Source organism: Henckelia pumila, chromosome 2 (assembly GCF_033568475.1).
Source record: "Henckelia pumila isolate YLH828 chromosome 2, ASM3356847v2, whole genome shotgun sequence".
Taxonomy (NCBI): Eukaryota; Viridiplantae; Streptophyta; class Magnoliopsida; order Lamiales; family Gesneriaceae; genus Henckelia; species Henckelia pumila.
Window position 1 is genome coordinate 64,897,444 of NC_133121.1, and position 20,559 is coordinate 64,918,002.

General features: G+C 39.7%; 1 protein-coding gene across 1 annotated transcript; it reads left to right on the plus strand.

Moving 5' to 3' along the window:
* Nucleotides 1-3,752: 3,752 nt before the first annotated feature.
* Nucleotides 3,753-4,379, plus strand: LOC140877698 (uncharacterized). The gene is made up of 2 exons (XM_073281253.1): nt 3,753-3,879; nt 3,982-4,379. Exons 1-2 carry the CDS (start codon nt 3,753-3,755, stop codon nt 4,377-4,379), a joined length of 525 nt encoding a protein of 174 aa, XP_073137354.1.
* Nucleotides 4,380-20,559: the final 16,180 nt, after the last annotated feature.

Consider the following 20,559-nt stretch of genomic DNA (forward strand, 5'->3'; position numbering starts at 1 on the left):
GATTTTGACTACCATTGGCATTGTGATCCTTCACTGCAGGGTTGGAGTCACCAATATCCTCCAGATATCAACTCTAAAAATTTTGCGAACCAACCACAAGAGCATCAAGAAGAGTGTATAGGGCATTCCGAAGATTATGTGGCTTAGTTGGAGAATTTTTTGCGGCAACAGACAGATACAAATCAATTTTTAGAAAGCCGCATAAGTCTTTTGGATGAACAGATTGCGCTTATTAGAGAACCAATTTTATATATCTGCCAATTGAGTGAAGTAACTGAGCCAGAGCACGAAGAAATCATTTTTGAGAAATCTTCTTGTGAGGATGAGCCAAACATGATAGTGGAGGAGGAAGAACCATTCAAGGAGAGAGATTTTACCTCGTCAGTGGTCGTTCCATGTACACCGTTAGAAGATACTTTCTTGCCATTGACGCCAATCCCACAGTATTCCATCCTCTATGACCTTCAGCCTAGATTCGGAGTCTCCTTCCAAAAGAAAAATTTCAGAACAAGTGTTGTTGGACCGACGAGCTTACAAAGTATATATCACGCCAAGCTTGAGGGCGAAGGAAATCAAGACCCATACGTAGAGTTGTATGATTCTTACTATGGGCGGCAGCCGCTCTTTGATGGTTGTTTCTGCATAGTCGGGCATTAGACTATAAATTTAGCGCTGACTGGGAGGCAACCCAGTGTTCTTTCTTTTTGATTTTTATTTTATTTTTGGTTTTTGTTTTTGTTTGATTTTTGTTTCTTTCCCATGCCAGTTGGTCGTGCCTGCCGATATACACAGTTTGTTGCTTCTGTCTCAGCTGATACTATCAAGAAGGAAGAGGATGCATCGAAAACCAGGGGAGTGTTATTTTTGTTCTCATTGTGTTTTTGTTTGTCTTTGCATTTGTGGGTTTGTTATGCATTTTGTTCATTGTTCTGAAGCATTGAGGACAATGCTTTGGATAAGTATGGGAGGGTAGACTAGTATTGCATTGTCTATGTGTTTGTGTTGCATCTGTCGTGTTTCGTATTTCTTTGCATACAGTTTATTTTTGTTTTTGTTTGCATTGTTATGAGTAGGATGAATCATAATAGCCAATGATGATGAAGTATATTTGAAAAAAATGGATTTTTGAAAAAATTTTGCTCTTGACTGGACATGAGAAAATGTAGGTTGAACCGTGAATATTTTTAAGCACTAATGTTAGACCAGTGAATTGTAGCGAAAGATTTGATGAAGTTTCTATCTGTTTGACCATTGCACGGCAATAGGTGATTTGTGGATCTTGATTGTGTTTTATGAATTTTGATGAGGCTCTAGTAAGACACTTATGATCTTGGGCGCACCTAAAGGGAAAAAAATTATTCAATTCCATCCGGGCCTTGAAAGGATTAAAATCCTAAAAAAAAAAAAGATTAAATTTAAGGCTAAGTATGCGGATTAAATGAGATTGATGCTCCATCCGGGCTATAGACGAGGGGATTAGAAAGAAAAAATAGAATGATTTTTCGTATCCTAGCCAGTTATAGCTAAGTCAGCGGGTAATTATTGGGGTTAAAGCAATACCGGGTGCAAAATCCGAAGGTGTGTAATTCATTATCTCAAGGGAGGTGGGTTTTGTCTAGAGCAGCTAACCTCCTTGAATCTGCGCATACTCACTCGCTTGCGCTCCTCTGGCTGACCACGATGACGTCTACGATCATCTGGATCGCCCCAATGACTGCCGCCTCCGCTATCGTGGCTCTCATCGTAATCTGCCATCTGTTGCATAAGAACAGATAATTACTTAATCCGCTTTATGATATTCCCAGTGCAATGCGTGCTCTGATACCAAAAATGTAGTGACCCAACCCGGATCCACTACCTAATCAGAGTTACAGTAAAAGCGCACACAATAAAAGCTTAAAGCGTAAAGTGCGGATAATTAAAATACAAAAAATCCAATCGGCAGAATACAACCGACGATATCACAAGTGTATAAGTACTGTTATACAACCAAATTGAAGGTTCAGGGTAAATAAATCCCTACCCTCTACAACCTCACACCCTCCCAAGCTCAATCCTGCTGAGAGCCGCCTGGACCGTCCAGCCTCAAACCTGCCCCGCCACAAGGTACACAACAAATACCCAAACACAGGGGCGTGAGCTATAACGCTCAATACGAAGCAATGATATAAATACAAATATGCGCACACAAATGATTTAAAACTCAAGTGAAAACACTTGCTCATGGCACCGAGAATATACAGTACCGGCTAAAGAGCGACTCCGCGGGGTACTCGTATACTCCATATCAGGGCTGAGCCAACCCCATCCTAACCCGAATCCAAAACAGGATACAAGCCCCATATGGAAACTGTCATACCTGACTCGAGTCCAAAATGAGATCATAGTTCCCTATGAAGACTGTCAATGACTCACATCTCTCCGGATGCAGTCATACGTAAAATCATGCATGTGCTAAGGTGATAAAACATGATAAAAATATAGCACATGCTCATGCAACATACATGCAAATATATCATGCCGGCTATCTCGGTCAGTACTTACGTACCTCTAACACTGTTGGACAAACCTAACTCCACTGGCCTATACTCCAAGCCTACTTGTCCAGTCTACTGCTACTACAATGCAAATATCCATGCATCAACAATAAAGCTCTAAAAGCCTTAACTAAGCTAAAGCATACTCCTAAATATTTTTAGGGTGCCAAAGCTATACCTGCGTCCGTCGTTAGCCCTTTGTTGTCGATAGCCTCAAAGCTAGGTCATAGCTCCGCGATGATGCCTAGATTACTAAGCCACTTCCGGATTACCGATAGGACACCTAGATATCCCTAGATCTGAGTTAGAAGGCTTAGGAATCAGAGAGAAGAGAGGAATTGGTGCAAAGAAAAATGATTTTCGGATCCCCTATTTATAGACACAGTTCGGAGCCTCTGAACCCCTCTTCGGAGCTTCCGATCGCCCGATATTACGTCAGCCATGATGTCACCTTGCTGACGTAAGCGATGATGTGTACACTGAGTCTGATCGAAGCTTCCGATCTTGCCGACGGAGCTTCCGATCCTGACTTCGGAGCTTCCGATCCACTTCGGATCCTCCGAACTCCTCTTCGGACCGTCCGGTCTACCTTGGACTATTTAGGTACATTTTAGTAATTAATTACCTTAATTACCTTGATTAATTTTGGATCACTACAGGCCGGGCATGAAGCGTGATATAGCCCGCTTTGTATCAGAATGCTTGGCATGCCAGCAGGTCAAAGCAAAACATCAGAGACCTACAAGATTGCTTAAGCCACTCCCTATTCCCGAGTGGAAATGGGAGAATATAACCATGGATTTTGTTGTTGGCTTGCCGCGGACAGTGAGAGGTTCGAATGTTATTTGAGTTATTGTTAACCGTCTTACTAAGTCGACACATTTCTTGCCAGTGAAGATGACCTTCACTATGACTCAGTATGCGGAGTTGTATATCCGGGAGATAGTCAGACTACATGGTATCCGTGTTTCCATTGTATCTGATAGAGATCCGCGGTTTACGTCGACTTTTTGGAAGAGTCTTCATGCAGCCTTGGGTACGAAGCTTTTGTTTAGTACCGCCTTTCACCCACAGACGGATGGACAGTCCGAGAGGGTGATCCAGATTCAAGAGGAACTTTTGAGAGCCTACGTTATTGACTTTCATGATAGTTGGGAGTCGAGGTTACCATTGGTGTAATTTGCATAAAACAACAGCTATCAGGCCATCATTGGTATGGCGCCTTATGAGGCACTCTATGGGAGACCTTGTAGATCACCGGTACTATGGACCGAGATCTGTAAGAGGTCGGAGTTGGGACCAGAGATTGTTCAGCAGACCACCGAGGTTGTAGCCAAGATCCGTGATAGGATGAGGACTGCGTAAAGCAGGCAGAAGAGTTACGCTGATCATAGAAGGAGAGACTTGGAGTTCTCAGTTGGTGATCATGTTTTTATCCGAGTAGCTCCTTTGAAAGGCGTGATGAGATTCGGGAAGAAGGGAAAATTGGCTCCGAGGTTCGTTGGACCTTTTAAGATTCTCGACAGAGTGGGGACGTTAGCCTATAGTGTGGCTTTGCCACCTAATCTTGCTGGAGTACACAACGTCTTCCACGTGTCCATGCTATGGAAGTATGTCTCAAATCCTTCCCATGTGCTCAACTTTGAGCCTTTTCAGTTATCTCCTCACATGACTTATGAAGTGGGACCTGACCGGATTATGGAGAGGCAGGAGAGGAGACTTCGTAACAAGACTATCCCGATGGTCAAGGTTAAGTGGTTGAATCATTCGGATGAAGAGGCCACTTGGGAGACAGAAGCAGATATTAGGACTCACTATCCAGGGCTCTTCGGTAAGTTTTAATTTCAAGGACAAAATTTCTTATTAGGGAGGGAGGAATTGTAGCACCTAGAATTTAATAATTTAAATTCCATGCCTAAATTAAATTCTTTTTAATAATTATTATTTTTAATTGCTTGGGTTTAATTGTTTAAGTTTCCTTTAAAGTTTAAGTTGTTCAAATATTTTAAGTTATTAATTATTGAGATTCTTGAGTCAGTGACTTCCGCTTCCGGTGTTTGGAGATGGTGGATTTCGGCGGTAAATTCCGAGATTTTATTTTAAAAAGTTAAGTAGGGAGGAAGGAGGAAATTAGACGAGAGTTTGAAAGTTAGAAGTTTCCGGACATTATAAATCATTTTTATCGCATTCTTGGGCTTATTCTTTAATTTTTTCAAAAGTTAGAATTTTCTTAAACCCTGATAAGTAAAACCCAATATAATATTTTAATTTGGGGTTTTTAAACTTAAGAATTTTATAAGTGTAAGTTTAGTAGGCAAAAGTTGTAGTACTTTAAAGTTGTACTTTTAAAGAAACACTCACACCTACTTTTATATACTTGCACCTATGCTTACACAAACTTGTACACCTCACACACACCTTTTAAACCTAAAACAAAAGCATAACACAAACCCTAGCCCTTTTATTTCCCAAGTAGCCCCCCCTCCCCTCTCTCTCTTTTCCCTTCCCCTTTGGCCGCCCCCTTCCCTTGAGCTCCAGCCGCCGCCACCGCCCTCCACCACCGTCGCCGTTGCCGGGAAGTTATCTAGGGAGGTTATTCTAGTGGTTGGTCAAGAAGTTCCAGCCCTTCACCTCTCTTATTTTCGAGTTTGTGGGTAGTAGAAGTCAAGGCAAGTATAGACTTTTCTTGAGCATTCAAGCTAGCTATTATGTTCTTGTTGTAAACCCCTTTTTAAATTTCGAAATGCCTATGTTTATATGACATGTTGGGTTCGAATTTCTCAAGTTTTCAGCCAAGTTTAATGTAAAAATTCTAAATATGCATATGTGTGGAGGTTTGAGAATTGTATGATGAAACTTGACTTGAGATATGAAGGGTTTTCTTGTGCATTGTCATTTTCGAATTTTTCAGAAGTTGTGCATGCCTAAATTTCGAAAATTTCATGGTGTTAGGGCTGTGTTTGAAGTATGTGTAGTGCATTTTGTTGTTTGGAAATTGGCTTCATTGATTGTTCAAGAATTTAAGACACATTGGTGCATAATCTTTGTGTTTTTGAATTGTGGGGTTGAAGTGTGGTTGAGGGCTGCCTAGGTGCTTGTGTTAAGTCCCAAGAGATGTTATTAAGTGTTTTTGGTGGTTTGGAAGGAGGTAGAGGTAAGGAAAAAAAAAGGCTTGGAGTTGTTTCCTCAAAGTAGAAGTGATGTAGGGTGAAGTTTCTTTGAGCAGGGGTTACTGAATTTGGGGCAGGGGAGGCATCAAATCAGGTCTGGTTGTGGCTTGGGCTGGTCCTAGGTCAAGGTTATGATGTTGTGGTAGCGTCGGTATAAAATGGGCTTGTTTTGGTTAAGATTTAGATAGGTTAAGGGTCTTTTAAGTTTAAGGTGTTGGTGCAGAATTTTAAGAGGAAAAAGGGTCTGTCTGGAAATGGTTTTTGTTTGGATTGCTTGGGCTGTCAAATTAAGTCACAACCTGGTCTTATGGTTATTTTGTAGTGTTTGGAGAGTGTCGGTTTGAGCGGGGTCGAATTTGGTTAAGGTAAGATTGAGTTAAGGGCTTTTTGGTTTTATTGCTCGAGTTATTCCTTGATTGTAAGAATGGGAGTTAAAGTTGGGTATTTTCACCTAGGGGAAGTCACTCACTCACCTCATACCCACATTTTTTAGTTGAGTTTCATTTCCTAAAGTTGCATATTTGTGTGCATGAGTTCTCATCTTCGAGTCAAGTAAAGTAAGCAAAGTGTATCACTTTTTTGCATCTCAAGAATAGTTAAAGTCACAAGTAAAGAAAGTGAAGTTTTGAATAAAGTGAATTGATTTGTGACACAGAGGGGCTTGGAGGGGTTGGGAGAAATCCTGATTTCCCTTGCCAACAGAGGGGTTTGGAGGAGTTGGGAGAAATCCTGATTTCCCTTGCTAACAGAGGGGTTTGGAGGAGTTGGCAGAAATCCTGATTTCCCTTGCCAACAGAAGGGGTTTGGAGGAGTTGGGAGAAATCTTGATTTTCCTTACCAACAAAGGGGCAATGCGGCGTCGGGAGTATTCTCGATGTCCTTGCCGGAATAGTGCATTGCAGCCATGATCGGTCAAATTATTAAAGGAAACGTCACAATCAATGATCTCGCGATGCAGAATTTCAGACCCGAGAGATGTGCGTGGGCACGCCGTCTGAGAAATTTTGAATAAAATGAGGACATAATTATATGCGCGGGCGCCCCTCTTCTCAAGCGCGCCCGCGCCATAGCGAAAGTCAGTTTTTTGGGTTTTTCGGGAAGGAAATTTGTGGATCTTCTTGGGCTTTTATTTATTGGATTTAATGCACATATAAAAGGGATTCTTTTGCACATAATTGAGGAGGAAGAAAACGCACATCTGAGGAGAATCACACACAATATAAAGAGAGAAACTTGAAGGAAAAATTTGCGCAAACCTAAAGAGAAAATCTGGAACAAGGAAGAAGATCACGTTATCCGGACACGGCATCGCATCTTTGGATTTGTTTTCTTTATATTCTCTCATTAAACTTTGATTTGTTGTCTAGTTTCACAAACATGAATTGTTTTTGCAATATTTGATTATGAACTAAATTTTTAGAGTCTGAAGGTTGGATGGAACCTGGTTGAAATGCTTTTACAACTTTTTGATATTTTTGGATTGAATTCTAGTAGATTAATTGTTTTTCTAGTATTTATTGTCGTTTCAATTACTTGATCAATAATTGATTTGTTATATTTAATTGGAATTTGGCACTCGGGAGAGGGATTTTGAAATGGACCAATAGAAATTACACCATTATTATTTATATAGCTCGGGAGAGTATATAGCGTTAATGGAGCCTTAGGAAGAACATCATTTTTCACATATCACTAAGACTAGATTTTTAATAGGGATATTGGAATTGAATCTTAGTTGATACACATTATCTGTTGCTCAGGAGGGGGAAATAATATAATTAAGTGTTCTAGGATATCAATTGAATAGAATTCATGAAAATAATTTAATTAGGAGTAGTTGTTGTCGAAACTAGGTGAAATCAAAACCTCTAGATCATTTTTTCTCTGATTGATATTTCGTTGAAGTTGTGTGCGTGCTAGGTGAAATTCTTTGTTTATTTTATTTTTCTGCAAACATCTCAAATATTGATTTTCTAGATAAGGTTTAGACTATTATAATTACAAGTACTTAATAATTATCAATTTTACTCCTCGTGGGAACGATACTTTACTCACTATATATTAAAACTTGACATCGTGCACTTGCGGGCACAAATTTCGCAACAACAACTCTCACACGAAGCAGAAACTTGATATCTTCCGTTACTCATCCCAAGTATCCGATTAATATCACTAAGCAATTGCTGGAATCATTATCAGTTTCTTCTTAGCAAAAGACACTATCATGGGAAAACTATCAACTCCCTTGCTTGTCTCTACCGTCAAGTTATCACATAACTTGACCATACAAGTCCAATTGCAATCCCAAATTATTCATCTCCGGCAACCCTAGAGACTTCTAAATTATCTGAATCGCCGACTGCTCTGAGATTGTACCAGGTACACATCCCCTTAAGCCTTACACGACAAAATACTATCCCAAGTATTTCTCGATATCCAAACAATAACTACTAGTAGTCTATCGGCACAATATCGCGCCTTACTACTAAGAGCTATCTCGTACACTGGACATAACCTTCCCAACTCTGACAGAGTTGGCCAATAGCCACTAGTAGTCATTAGCCAAATTCTCGTGCCACCTTATCACTACTAACCGCTGTCTTGTTCACCCAAGGCGAACATCAAGACGAACTAAGCCCAAGAAGTGCTCGTGATCTATCAAATTAGATCATTTCCATCGCCCTAGAATCCTACGCTCAACCTCTGAAAATATCAGACAGTACTTAGCGCAATCACTGGACTCAATATCCCTAGCCTCATTCATTCAGATTGAACTTCACGGCTCATCGAGTCCAAGAATTATATTTAATGAATTCCAAAGATTTTCAAAATCTCCGGACACACTCCTGATTATATCCCTCGCTAATATTGTGCAATAATTCAAGACTAAGGTAGCTTACCACGATGTTCCACCTGGAATCACCATCAAGTGTACATTGGCATAAGTCACACTTCCTTCACCCCTCAAATAGTCCTGTACATTACTTAGCATCTGATATAATCCATTACTGATGAAGTCAATAATCATGGAGAAATTCCCCTATTCGAGTCGAAGTCTCGAAACAACATCCCATCCAGGATATTTGGATAACTCCTGTCACAAGGAAATACTAATCATAACCCTGATGACAATCCCTAGCCACCTCTGGTATAAATCCGTCTACCTACTAGATCGATCCATCTAGCAGTATTCCCTAGGTCAAAACCTATTTTCTCAGAGTACACACTCGTCAAGGACATCCCTCCAAGACTGATCCTCACAACAGAATATTCAACTAATATCTCTGACCCACCAAATGATATCTAACCATTGATATCAAACCTGATATTCAATCCAAGGTCATACCTCGTCGTGACTATTACCAAAAATCTAGACTGAGTAGCCTTCCCACCGCCATCCCCTGAAGCACAAAGGCTCCCAGGTACATCGACATAGGGTCGCGCCTCCTCATGTCAAATCATGGTCATAGTCAACAACTCTCGGCATATACTGGACTTGGCATCCCGATGAAAACCCATCATCATGAAGTCTCAACCTACGAAGTTCATCAGGCTACTGTTCTAAGAAAACAACCTAGAACAATACCAAAAGTTCCAAACCGAACAATATTCCCATGTCTTCAGATGAATCCACTCATCGCTGGCACTAACTTAGTCCACTGACTAACTAAGTCAATCCTAGTAAAACACCTTGAGTAACCACATATCAAGTAGTTACAACTAGCTTACTCCAAACCCATGAGCTGCTATAGTTGAACATTAATCAACTTGAACCATGCCAATCTTAGCAAAATCACTTGCAATCATTCACGAATTGCTGGATAAATAATACAACCGGAGTTTGATGATTCATTAAAACTGAAATACTGTTTACAATTACAACAATATAGTATTTAAAATCATCACCTTGTCTTCGTTTCTTGAGCATGAAGCTTCTAATAGACACACGCATCAATGCTAGCATACTTCTGACCAAATCTCTCTATTCGTACTCTAGCAAAGACATCCGGAGAAGTGGTACGTGCTTGCTAACCATCTATGCTCTGCATCAGTGCATGTCAGCCTACCTCTTCTGCTCACGATCTACCGTCAGCGTTCTTTTTGTAACTAATTCATGATTTCTAACATGTAATTTCTCGTGTGCCTACCAAACGCATCGATACAAGCGTACCGGAAAAACCATGTTCTACATGAATTTAATGACCTTACGCTCAAAACCAGTCATGCCTTAGACACTTGAGGAATTCCCTGGTGAAGGTCTTTATGACAATCTCTCCAACTTCGATTGGAGAATCTTCAGAGTAGTGTCATCATGGTATGGACTGTACATACACAAGCATCAAGTGCATCCCAACCAATCCTCTGGCATCTGGTACTCGATCCAAAGCTAGGGTCCACATGAGTAGAAGTCTCAAAAACTCGAACACGATTTATTGCTCCTGTCCGCACTTGCTGGAATCCCATAAGCCAAATCTTTAAAAATCCTGCCGATGATGATAGTCTTCGAGAAACCTAATCGCCTCATCATCGTCTCTTTTAAGGTCTCATCAATCCTACAAGGATAACCCAAAAAGTCTCATTACTATCTCCCAAGTCTCTTTGCATGCTGCTCTGATACTAATAAATGTAGCGACCCAACCCGGATCCACTATCTAATAAGAGTTTAGAGCATAATTAAGCATGAATTAAATAAATTGCTGCGGAAAACTTAAAAAAAAAAAAAGCAAACCGGCAAAATACAACCGGTTAAATAAAACCAAAATACAACTGAATCGAATTAAAAGATCCTAAGGGCAATTAAAACCTACAGCTAATCCTAATGTCTTCAAGGGTCACTGGCCTCTCCAAGCTCCTAGCTCCTGGTGCGCAACTCTGCCCTACACCTTCCCCGACGAATGGGGTGTCCAAATACACAAAAAAGACTGGACGTGAGCTCTAAGCTCAATACGAAATCACAAGTAAAACATACAAATATGATGCATGCAAATGACATGGTATCCATATCTGGGATAACTGTATACAACTACTGAAAAGACCCGATACTACTACTATTTTTTTTATCCTTGCATGCAATATCCGTAACATAAAAACTTAAATATTATACTCTCATAAAACAATGCATACGCAAACTCATGAATATGCAAAATATTTCAAAACCAATAAACTGTAAAAGAGAAAATATTAAAACATGTGCGGAAATAACTTCTTTAAATCTCAAAAACCACTGAACAAAAACTGAGCATCGGTCACGGGTGTACTAGCTACACTGGATACTCATCCGCCTTCATTTCCAGTAGGGGCCTCATCATCATCATCTTACTCATAATCACCTGCACCATCTAAATCTAGTGAGCCTAGAGACTCAACATGCTCTATCCAGTAATAACAAATATGAAACCACATGCAAGCACATATCGTATAAAATATCGTGAATATATCATATACGTGCACGGTCTTAAAATAATGCATCATAAAAAAAATATGTCATCATCAGTCATACATACATCATAACTTATCATACATAGCATAATTGAGCATGTCATAATCATAAAAAAAAACTGAGTATGGTCATATCCATGAATGTGACTAATAACTGTGCCGACTGATCAGTCTAAAAGAACCAACGTACATGGCGGTGAATAATCACCTCTATGCCGGTAGTAAACTACCTCTGTGCCAGTGATAAAATCACCTCTATGCCGGTATTAGAACTACCTCTGTGCCGGTGGTAAACCACCTTTGTGCCGCCACATTACATCAATTTCCATAAAAATATTTTTCATGCCCAATTCTTAATCATAAACACATCATAAAAATATTTCATGTATGCATGCACTTAAAATATGTCATTTTTTTTCTTTATTTCATGAAAATTTGCCCGTAAATATATATTTAATTATTTTTCATAAAATTCATACTTATATATATATATATATATATATATATATATATATATATATATATATATATATGCATATATATATGTATATCTAAAAAAATACATGCACGAATTAAATATATATTTACGGATCATTTATTTCCATAGACTTGTTCGAGTTGCTGACCCCTTTAACTTAAGCCCATAAATTGCGAGAATGGCCCGTTATCAATTTAGACTGACTTATAAATTTAAAAATTGATTCATCAACTTAAGCTAGCTCATTAATAACTTAATCTAGCCCATAAACTCTTAATCTGGCCCGAATCATAACTTAGCCCAATTATGCATTAAAGATAACCAAGCCCATAATCCAATAGTTAGTCACTTAAACACTAACTAAATTACTCAAACCCGGAATAAAAATAACCCGACCATAAGGACCCTAACTCAAATTCCAACCCATGGATCAGCAGGCTTGAACGAGTACATGGCAGAAATACATCATAACTTAAGTCATATGCAAGCTTTCATAAGTTTGTTCTAAACCACATACCATGCACTCCAACATACCTTTAATTCATAAAACCTTGTACATATGATTTAAATGGTGCGCAAAAATGAATAGAAACATGCCTTTGCATTTCTAACGCACAAAAACTTAACCGGTTACGTAGATCATGACTCAGGAATCTCATAAACTTTCAATTATGGAAAGCTCAAATCCCTAAATGTTGATTTATGTCTCTTAATATCCTCAACTAGCTTTCGATCTGCGAAAAATCACATAATGGTCAAAAGTCAACCTTAGTCAACTATGGTCAAACTTTGACCAAAAAAATTCGCAAACTTTATTGTGTTCTCACCGCTACACGGCTTTGAATCTCGACTCAAAACTTGGATATTTGGATCTATCACGTCAAGATGATCAAAAATGTTTAACATGTCGAAATCCGGTGGCTCGCCGGAGAAGAAGACGGCGACGGCAACGGCGAAACTTTGTCCAAAAATTACGAAATTTTCTAGATTTGTAGAGCTCGACGAGACAATTCCAACCATCTAAGCCACTACTGGAACGGAGCTCCCACGCGGTCGGGATCTTAAAATTTCAGTCCGATTCCGGCGACCCCAAAATGCTTCGATCTGTGTTATTTTTACACCAAAATACAATCCTAGGCTCGGTAATTGTTCCACAAACCTCATAACATTGTTTAATATCTCTAAAACCAACTAAAACAAGCTCGAAAATTGCGAAATCTCAGCGAAGAAGATGATGAACAGTACCCGCGTGAACCCGCCTGTTCTTTGTCGATTTCCCGGCGATCCAACCGTCCGATTGTCCATTTCTTTATACCAATAGATTTGTCTTGATCTTGACTACAACTTGATTGTTCGAATCTTTGATCGGAGCACCGATGAATGGTCGGCGACGCGATCTTTGCGACCTGCTATAGTACTGGTCGAGAAAATCCCTTGAAAATGGGGAAAAATCCGAAATCTGTGTTTTCTTTATGGTGTTTTAGTGTGTGTTTTGCTATTTATAGCCACTCGATAATTTCCTGACCCGAACCAATTTATTTGATACTAAACTGGTAAAATTAGTTTCTAATCTGATATTTTTCCGGTATACACCCAACATCTATAAATTTAAATTTCTGAAATTATTGACTTTGACCAGTCAGTTGGACTCATAATTTCTCAAATTAATTATTGAGTCAAACTTAGACTATGACCAGTCAACTTTGTCAAATACTTTTCTAAATTAAATTATCTGTCATAAATAATTATTTTTATTTCAATATCTCAATAATTATTTCCAAATGCCAATATTTCAGATATCTAAAAGTAGTCAAACTCATTGACTAATTGTCAAGTGTATTTTATGAATACACTCTATAACTCATTTGGCAGTAATAATTATTTTATCCACCCAATAATCATTTTAATTACCAATTAATTCGATAATAAATTTTCGGGGCATTATAACTGCTCAGTAATGGCGCCTAGGACATGAGTAGTACAACCCGGGAGTCAAACCCTGCGTACACTGCTCATTCCTACCGGACGTAGACCGAGTCCTACAGATGCCAGTGCCGGCCAACCCGTCGGTCGCGGGGCGCTCGACATCGACCGTCCGAAAAAGGGCTGAGCGGCCCTACATGGATCATCTCAAAATATGGACAGGAGCAATATGATATGCACATGCTGCAGAATAATATGGCACACAATGCAACATATAAGCATGCAAACCCGGTGGCTATCTCAGTCAGTACTTACGTACCTTATTACAGGCAGTTCTAGCAGTTTCACTCTAGGTTCCAAGCCTATCATCAACTCTACAATGAAAATTACCCATGCATCATTCATTAAGCTCTAAATGCCTTAACTAAGCCATTGCATACTCCTAAATAATTTAAGGAGACCATATCTATACCTGTGTTCGTCGTCAGCCCGTTGATGGCGACTATCCCGCAACTAGGGGCACAACCCTGATGTAGCTCCACAGTCTCGAGCACGGCTCTACTACACGAGCACTGCTCCGATACTATGTCAGACACTATCTGACTATGCTAAAATATATTCCCTACTCAAACTCTAAAATAAGAGTACCCAAAGCCCTAAAATAGAACTACGTGAGCGAAGGAGAGGAATTCGGAATTCGCACAATTGATTCTCCGCGACCTTATATTTATAGCACACGATCGGACTATCCGATCCTGACTTTGGAGCGTCCAATCGTGGCTTCTGACCGTCCGATCGCCCATCGGATCGTCCGATCTCTGCCACGTGTCAATGCCTTTGCATGCAACCATACACCTGTCTCATACAGTGTTTGGATTGTCCGATCTGGCCCTTCGGATCGTAAAAACTCAATATTACGTCATCAGTGACGTCAACCATCCGATGATATGAAGACACGTGTCCCTGCTCAAGTTCGGATCGTCCGAACTCGACTTCGGAGCATCCAAACTGCTCATATCCTCCGAACTAGCTCTGAACACAGCCATTTCGGATGGTCCGATCCCAGATCGGATCGTCCGATCTTGCTCGGCCCTTCGGACTATTCCCGAGTGTACTGGATCCATTTTCGGACTCCGTCAATCCATTTGGAATTTCTTTAATCATGTTTTACTTAATCTAAACATGATCATACGATTAATTACTCATTAATCGTTAATTCCAAATACAGTTTACTACAGCTGTGCTGGATAGCTAATCCGCGGTCCGCTCCTATATTCCCATAACAACTTTAGCGTCTACTCTACCATCGTGGTCTCTCCTAGTGATAGCAAAACCAGGGGCTGAGTCTCCCCACACACGAATCCATAAGGAGTAACTCATCACCGTTGGAAACTGTCATGACTCACATCGTACGCGATGCAGTCTCGTGTAAAATCATACATGTGCTAAAGTAGTAAAACATATAAAACACGTAGCACATACTCATGCAATACATATAATATATATCATGCTAGTCATCTCAGTCAGTACTTACGTAACTTACTACAGGCAGTCCTAGCAGTCCAACTCTAGGTTCTCAAGCCTATCATCAGCTCTATAATGAAAATACACATGCATCATTCATTAAGCTCTAAAAGCCTTAACTAAGCTATTGCATACTCTTAAATAATTTAAGGAGACCATAGCTATACATGTGTTCGTCGTCAGCCCGCTGATGAAGACTATCCCGCAACTAGGGGCACAACCCTGCTGCAGCTCCACAGCCTCGAGCACGGCTCCACTACATGAGCACTGCTCTACAACTACGTCAGAAATTTTCCGACTATACTAAGATATATTCCCTACTCCAACTCTAAAATAAGAGTACCCAAAGCTCTAAAATAGATCCATCTGGGTGAAAGAGAGGAAAATGGTGAGAGTTGAAATGAACTCCTCGGCCCTCTATTTATATAGAACAATCGGACCGTCCAATCATGCGTTTGGATAGTCCGAACTCGATTGGAGCCTCCGATCCCGCATCGGGCCGTCCGTTCTGTGCCACGCGTCAGAACCCTCACATGCAACCATACACCTGTCCGAACACGATCGGAGCCTCCGATCCTGCATCGGAGCATCCTATCTCCTGCTGATGTCGCCAGTGACGTAATATTTCAAGACAGCTGGCAGGAGGGGTTCGGAGCCTCTGAACTCTTTTTGGATCGTCCGATCATCTTTGGAACTTCCCACTTATTTTCGAGTATTCTGGATCCATTTTCGGACTTCGTTAATCCATCAAAAATTTCCTTAATCATGTTTACTTAATCTAAACTTGATCATACGATTAATTACACATTAATTGCTACTTACGGATATGGGTCACTACACGCGCTCCCTTACCATAGAAATACCACGCATCCCCATCCTTAGGGCAAAACTTGACAAATCGCTGGTAGCAATCCACTACAGCTCTATAGGCAGTCAAAAGGTCGATCCCGATGATGCAATCAAAATCATCCATCGCTAAAATCATCAGGTCACTCAATTGATGACCCTAAAAACCCAAAACACAACCTACTACTAGACGCTTAGCCAGAAGTCCAAACCTCCTGCCCCATCAGAGTCAAAACAGATAACAACACATCTAGAGGAACAAACAGTAGTCTAAATTTCTTAACGAATCAAGCTGATATGAAAGAATGGGATACACCAGTATAGATCAAAACGCATGCAGGAAAACTGCACAAAATAAAGGTACCTAAGATCATGCGATCACTGTTATCCTGAGCCTGCTCATGGTTAATTGCAAACACCTGCCCTTGGACATGAGGGCGAAAAGTAGAATGACCACGAGAAAAAGTCTGAGGATGCTGCTGCTGCTGAATGGTAGCCTGATAACCTCCGCCACTACCAGATCCACTCCCTGCCCCAACACGGTTAGGACAGTTTCTCTTCAAATGTCCCTTCTCACGACATAGAAAACAAGCGCTAGAAGAACGATGACACTAGCCTAGAGAGTGTCTCCTCCTACACTGCTTACAACGAGCCTCGCTCCTCTGAAGGCCAAAAAGTAATTCACCGCCAGATCCAGATGAAAAAGAGGAAGTAGCACCCTGCTTCTTAAAATACTGAGCATGTGGACCCAAGGAACTTGGAGGTCAAGAAGACTGCAACTCCCTTGCTCATCTCAAACCGATCTCAGCCTAGAGACAATGGTTACCAAGCCCTCATAAGACGTAGGATCGTTGCACACAATGACTCTGTCAAATAACTTTTTGTCCAAACCTTGGAGAAATTGGTCGTAATTCGCCTAGGAACTGGAACCAATATGCAAAAAATCGGGAAGTAGATCAAAAAACTTCTGCTGGTACTTATCGATGGTCATCGCTCCCTGATTCAGATTAAGCATCTCGATCTCCTTTACCTGACGAAGCGGTGGAGGAAAATAAAACTGACGGAACAACATGCAGAAATCGATCCATGAAACATGACCTTGCTCTTGAAGAGTCTGAGAAAATGTAGATCTCCACCATTTACGAGATCGCCCTTCAACAGGAATGTATCCTCTGCTACCTCGGGATTCTCACCTCCTACTAAAGGCTTAGGCCCGATCTAAACAAACTTATGCAATTCAAATCGATGTCTACCGTCTCTATGATGGCGATGCGCTCGCTAACGTCTCGTAGGCTCCTCATCACCCCAACGTCCAATGCTACCCTGACTCTCGAAGTCTCTATCAGCCATCTGAAAGGATTAAGGTACATTAAAACCCAAAAATTCAAACCTAAATCCCAAGAATATACTATGCATGCTCTGATACCAATAAATGTAGCGACCCATCCCGGATCAAATACTAATCAAAAATAAATAAGCATGCAATTAAATTAAGCAAAATATAATCAGAAATAACATCGAAAATTTTAAATATCCAAAATATCCCACAGTCAGCGGAATACAACCGACACTAAAACCATAAAATAAAATCAATATAATGCAACCAAATCGAAAGTGTATCAAATCCCTAACAACTAAGGGAAACTCACTGCAATCCTGGCCCCTGGTCTCCACTCTGTTGTGATCCTCCGACATAGCCCAGTTTGAGACCTTCCCCGTCGAATAATGTTGCGTGTTTTTCGCTCGCAAGCGCACGATGTCAAGTTATAATATAGGAATTAAGTCCAAGTCGATCCCACGGAGAATGAATAAATAATATTATATCAAATATTTGCAACTAATAAAATCCTAATCCTATGTAGAGCTACGAAAATGGTTTGATTTTTATACAACTAAAATTTGCAAGAAACAAAACTAAATAACCACGAGTTCACGAGAGAAAAATTCAATAAGCGAAGAATGCTAGAGGTTCGACTTCACTTGACTGTTCACCACAATTTATTTCTAATGATTGTTCAATTATCAATTCTTCTAGTTTATTAGCCAAGAATCTCTATTATTTTCTACTACCTCTCTCGAGTGTCAAACAGAAATTCGTATTCAATAGCAAACTCAATATGTCTATCTAAGTTCAACTATTAAATCCGGTAAATGGCACGAGAATTCTTCTAACGACTTCTATGGAGTTATATGCCTCTCGAACAATACAAACACCAAAGATGTATTTTCCTATGGCCAGTAAATTGAAAACATTAAAATCAGGAAAACACAAATAAACTGTGCGAAAAATTCAAATATATAAATCAAAATATCTCAATCATGGTTTCCAGTCAAGATCCATCTACCTCTAGACTAAGAAATTTTCATAACAAATTCAAAGATCAAACAAAACTTGTTCTTCAAATAATCCATCAAACTAGAAAAATAGAGTTTAAAGAAAAACTCATACGAAGTAAAATTAAGCTTTTCCTTCGCCGGTTGCCGCCGTCTTCTGTCTTCGTATCAAATTATCGAGCTCTTGTGAACTTCAAAACTCTCAATAGCCGTCTCTATGCTCTGAAAACTCTCTAAACCCTCGTATCCTCCCGAATAAGTCATAAAATCCCTTTTAAAACTCGATTAAAGACTTTCCATATTTTTGGAGATTGCGCAGCGCTGGAGCGCTAATAATTAGGCACTGGGGCGCTCAAGTTTCGTATTTTATTTTTCAATGACGGACGTCTAGCACTGGAGCGCTGAAAATACAGCGCTGGGGCGCTGAAGCCATGAAATTACGGGAGCTGGAGCGCTGGAAAACTAGAGCTGGGGCACTGAAATTTCGAATAAAAATCTTTTACTGAGCTACAGAGAAGCGCTGGAGTGCTCCCAATGAGGCGCTGGGGCGCTATGCCTTTTGTCCAACGCGCAGCAATCTTAAAAAAATCATATTTTAAGTTATAGCCGTCGGATCGAGCTGAAATTTTTACAGCAAGTTTAAAACATCCAGAACTTCAATTGGAACGGTAAAGATCGGATTTAGATGTCTGTAACATTCCCAGTAATTTTCTGAAGTTTGCTGTCCCGTAATTCGGCTTTCCGCTTCTTCTTGCTACTTTTTTTCAAATCCTTGCAACTCACAAAAACAACAAAAAATATGCATAATATTCACTCGATACATCACAAAATCCAAGTCAAATCATTATACAAATTAAGTGCATAAAATGCACTTATCAAATCCCCCCAAACTTAGACTTTTGCTAGTCCCGAGCAAAACAGTAATGAGCAATATAGTCGACCTCCGAATTTTTACATTCCAAGATTCAATACACATGTCGGCTAATTTTATCAAGAGTTCTCGTGTGTGTGTGATTTGCCAATCTCATCTACCCACATAACTTTCGGTAAAATCATGCAATCCGTAAGATTCATAAAATCATTAACTCCGCCCTCAAGTTTCAAAATACTCTCAACCAAGTTCAACTTTTACTCACACAGATCAACAGGACTTTTTCGGTTAACATTAGGCTCAAGCATAATCAGCAGGAGATAAGCATCCATATATATATCAATGCAAACAAGGACTCATGATGCAAAGCAAAGGGAATTGAATATTTTCAATTTGTGCAGGATTATGAGTAGCTAAAATTTTTTTATTTGCATTGCCAGACATTAGTCTTGGTTTTCTTCTACTCCATACAAAACCATCTTTATGCCTTGTATTTGGACTAAAATTTCAATCCATTTTTTTTTCAAGGCCTCCCCTCACCTTACTTTCTCCGCCATTACTTTTCTTTGAACTTTTTAGCTACTCAATTTGTTTTGGATTTTTCATGAATATAGAATGGCTAAAAAAAACTCAATAGATTCGAAAAAAAAATGCCTAAATCACTTTTGTGATCTTAAAAATCTACCTCAATTTCAAATAAAAATCACAAGAGTTAAGAATCAAATCCACTAATCCACATCACAAATCCACATAATTTTTTTCTAATTGCTAGGAGTATCGAAAATCATGGCATTCGTGCATAAATGTGAGAACTCAAGATTAAATATAGCTAACATAAACTTTTTCAACACACAAAATTTATTTTCATCATAGGCCAACACAATTACAACATCATGCCTTCAACTCCAACTAACTCATAAAAAATTTCAAATTTTCACATTTTTAAACACCCCCCCAAACTTAAATTGTGCATTTTCCTCAATGTACAGTATTCATTAAAAACAAGAGACACATACCTTAGGCACCAAGCGTCAGTACTCAGCACCATCTTAATCACTCAAAATGCTTCATCAGGGGTGGCTCCTAAACTCTTTCAGCTCCATACTTTTTAACCTACACAATTCAAAATCATTATTAATGTCTAGTTTCCTCATGATAAAAACAAAACAAAAACAACTAAAAGAAAATAAAAAAAAACTCAAAAAACAACTAGCTTGGGTTGCCTCCCAAGAAGCGCTTAGTTTATAGTCAATAGCCCGACTTTATTCCAATTCTAGCCCAGTTCCGTTTTGTTGAGGGTCTTCCCTTTCGCTTTCACCCTCCAAATATATTCAACAACCTTTTTAAACTTTGATTTCTTCTTCGTTTTCTTCTTCTTCTTGGGCACCTTCGGATCATTCTTCTTTGAATCTACCTCATGAACAAGTTTGGGATGAC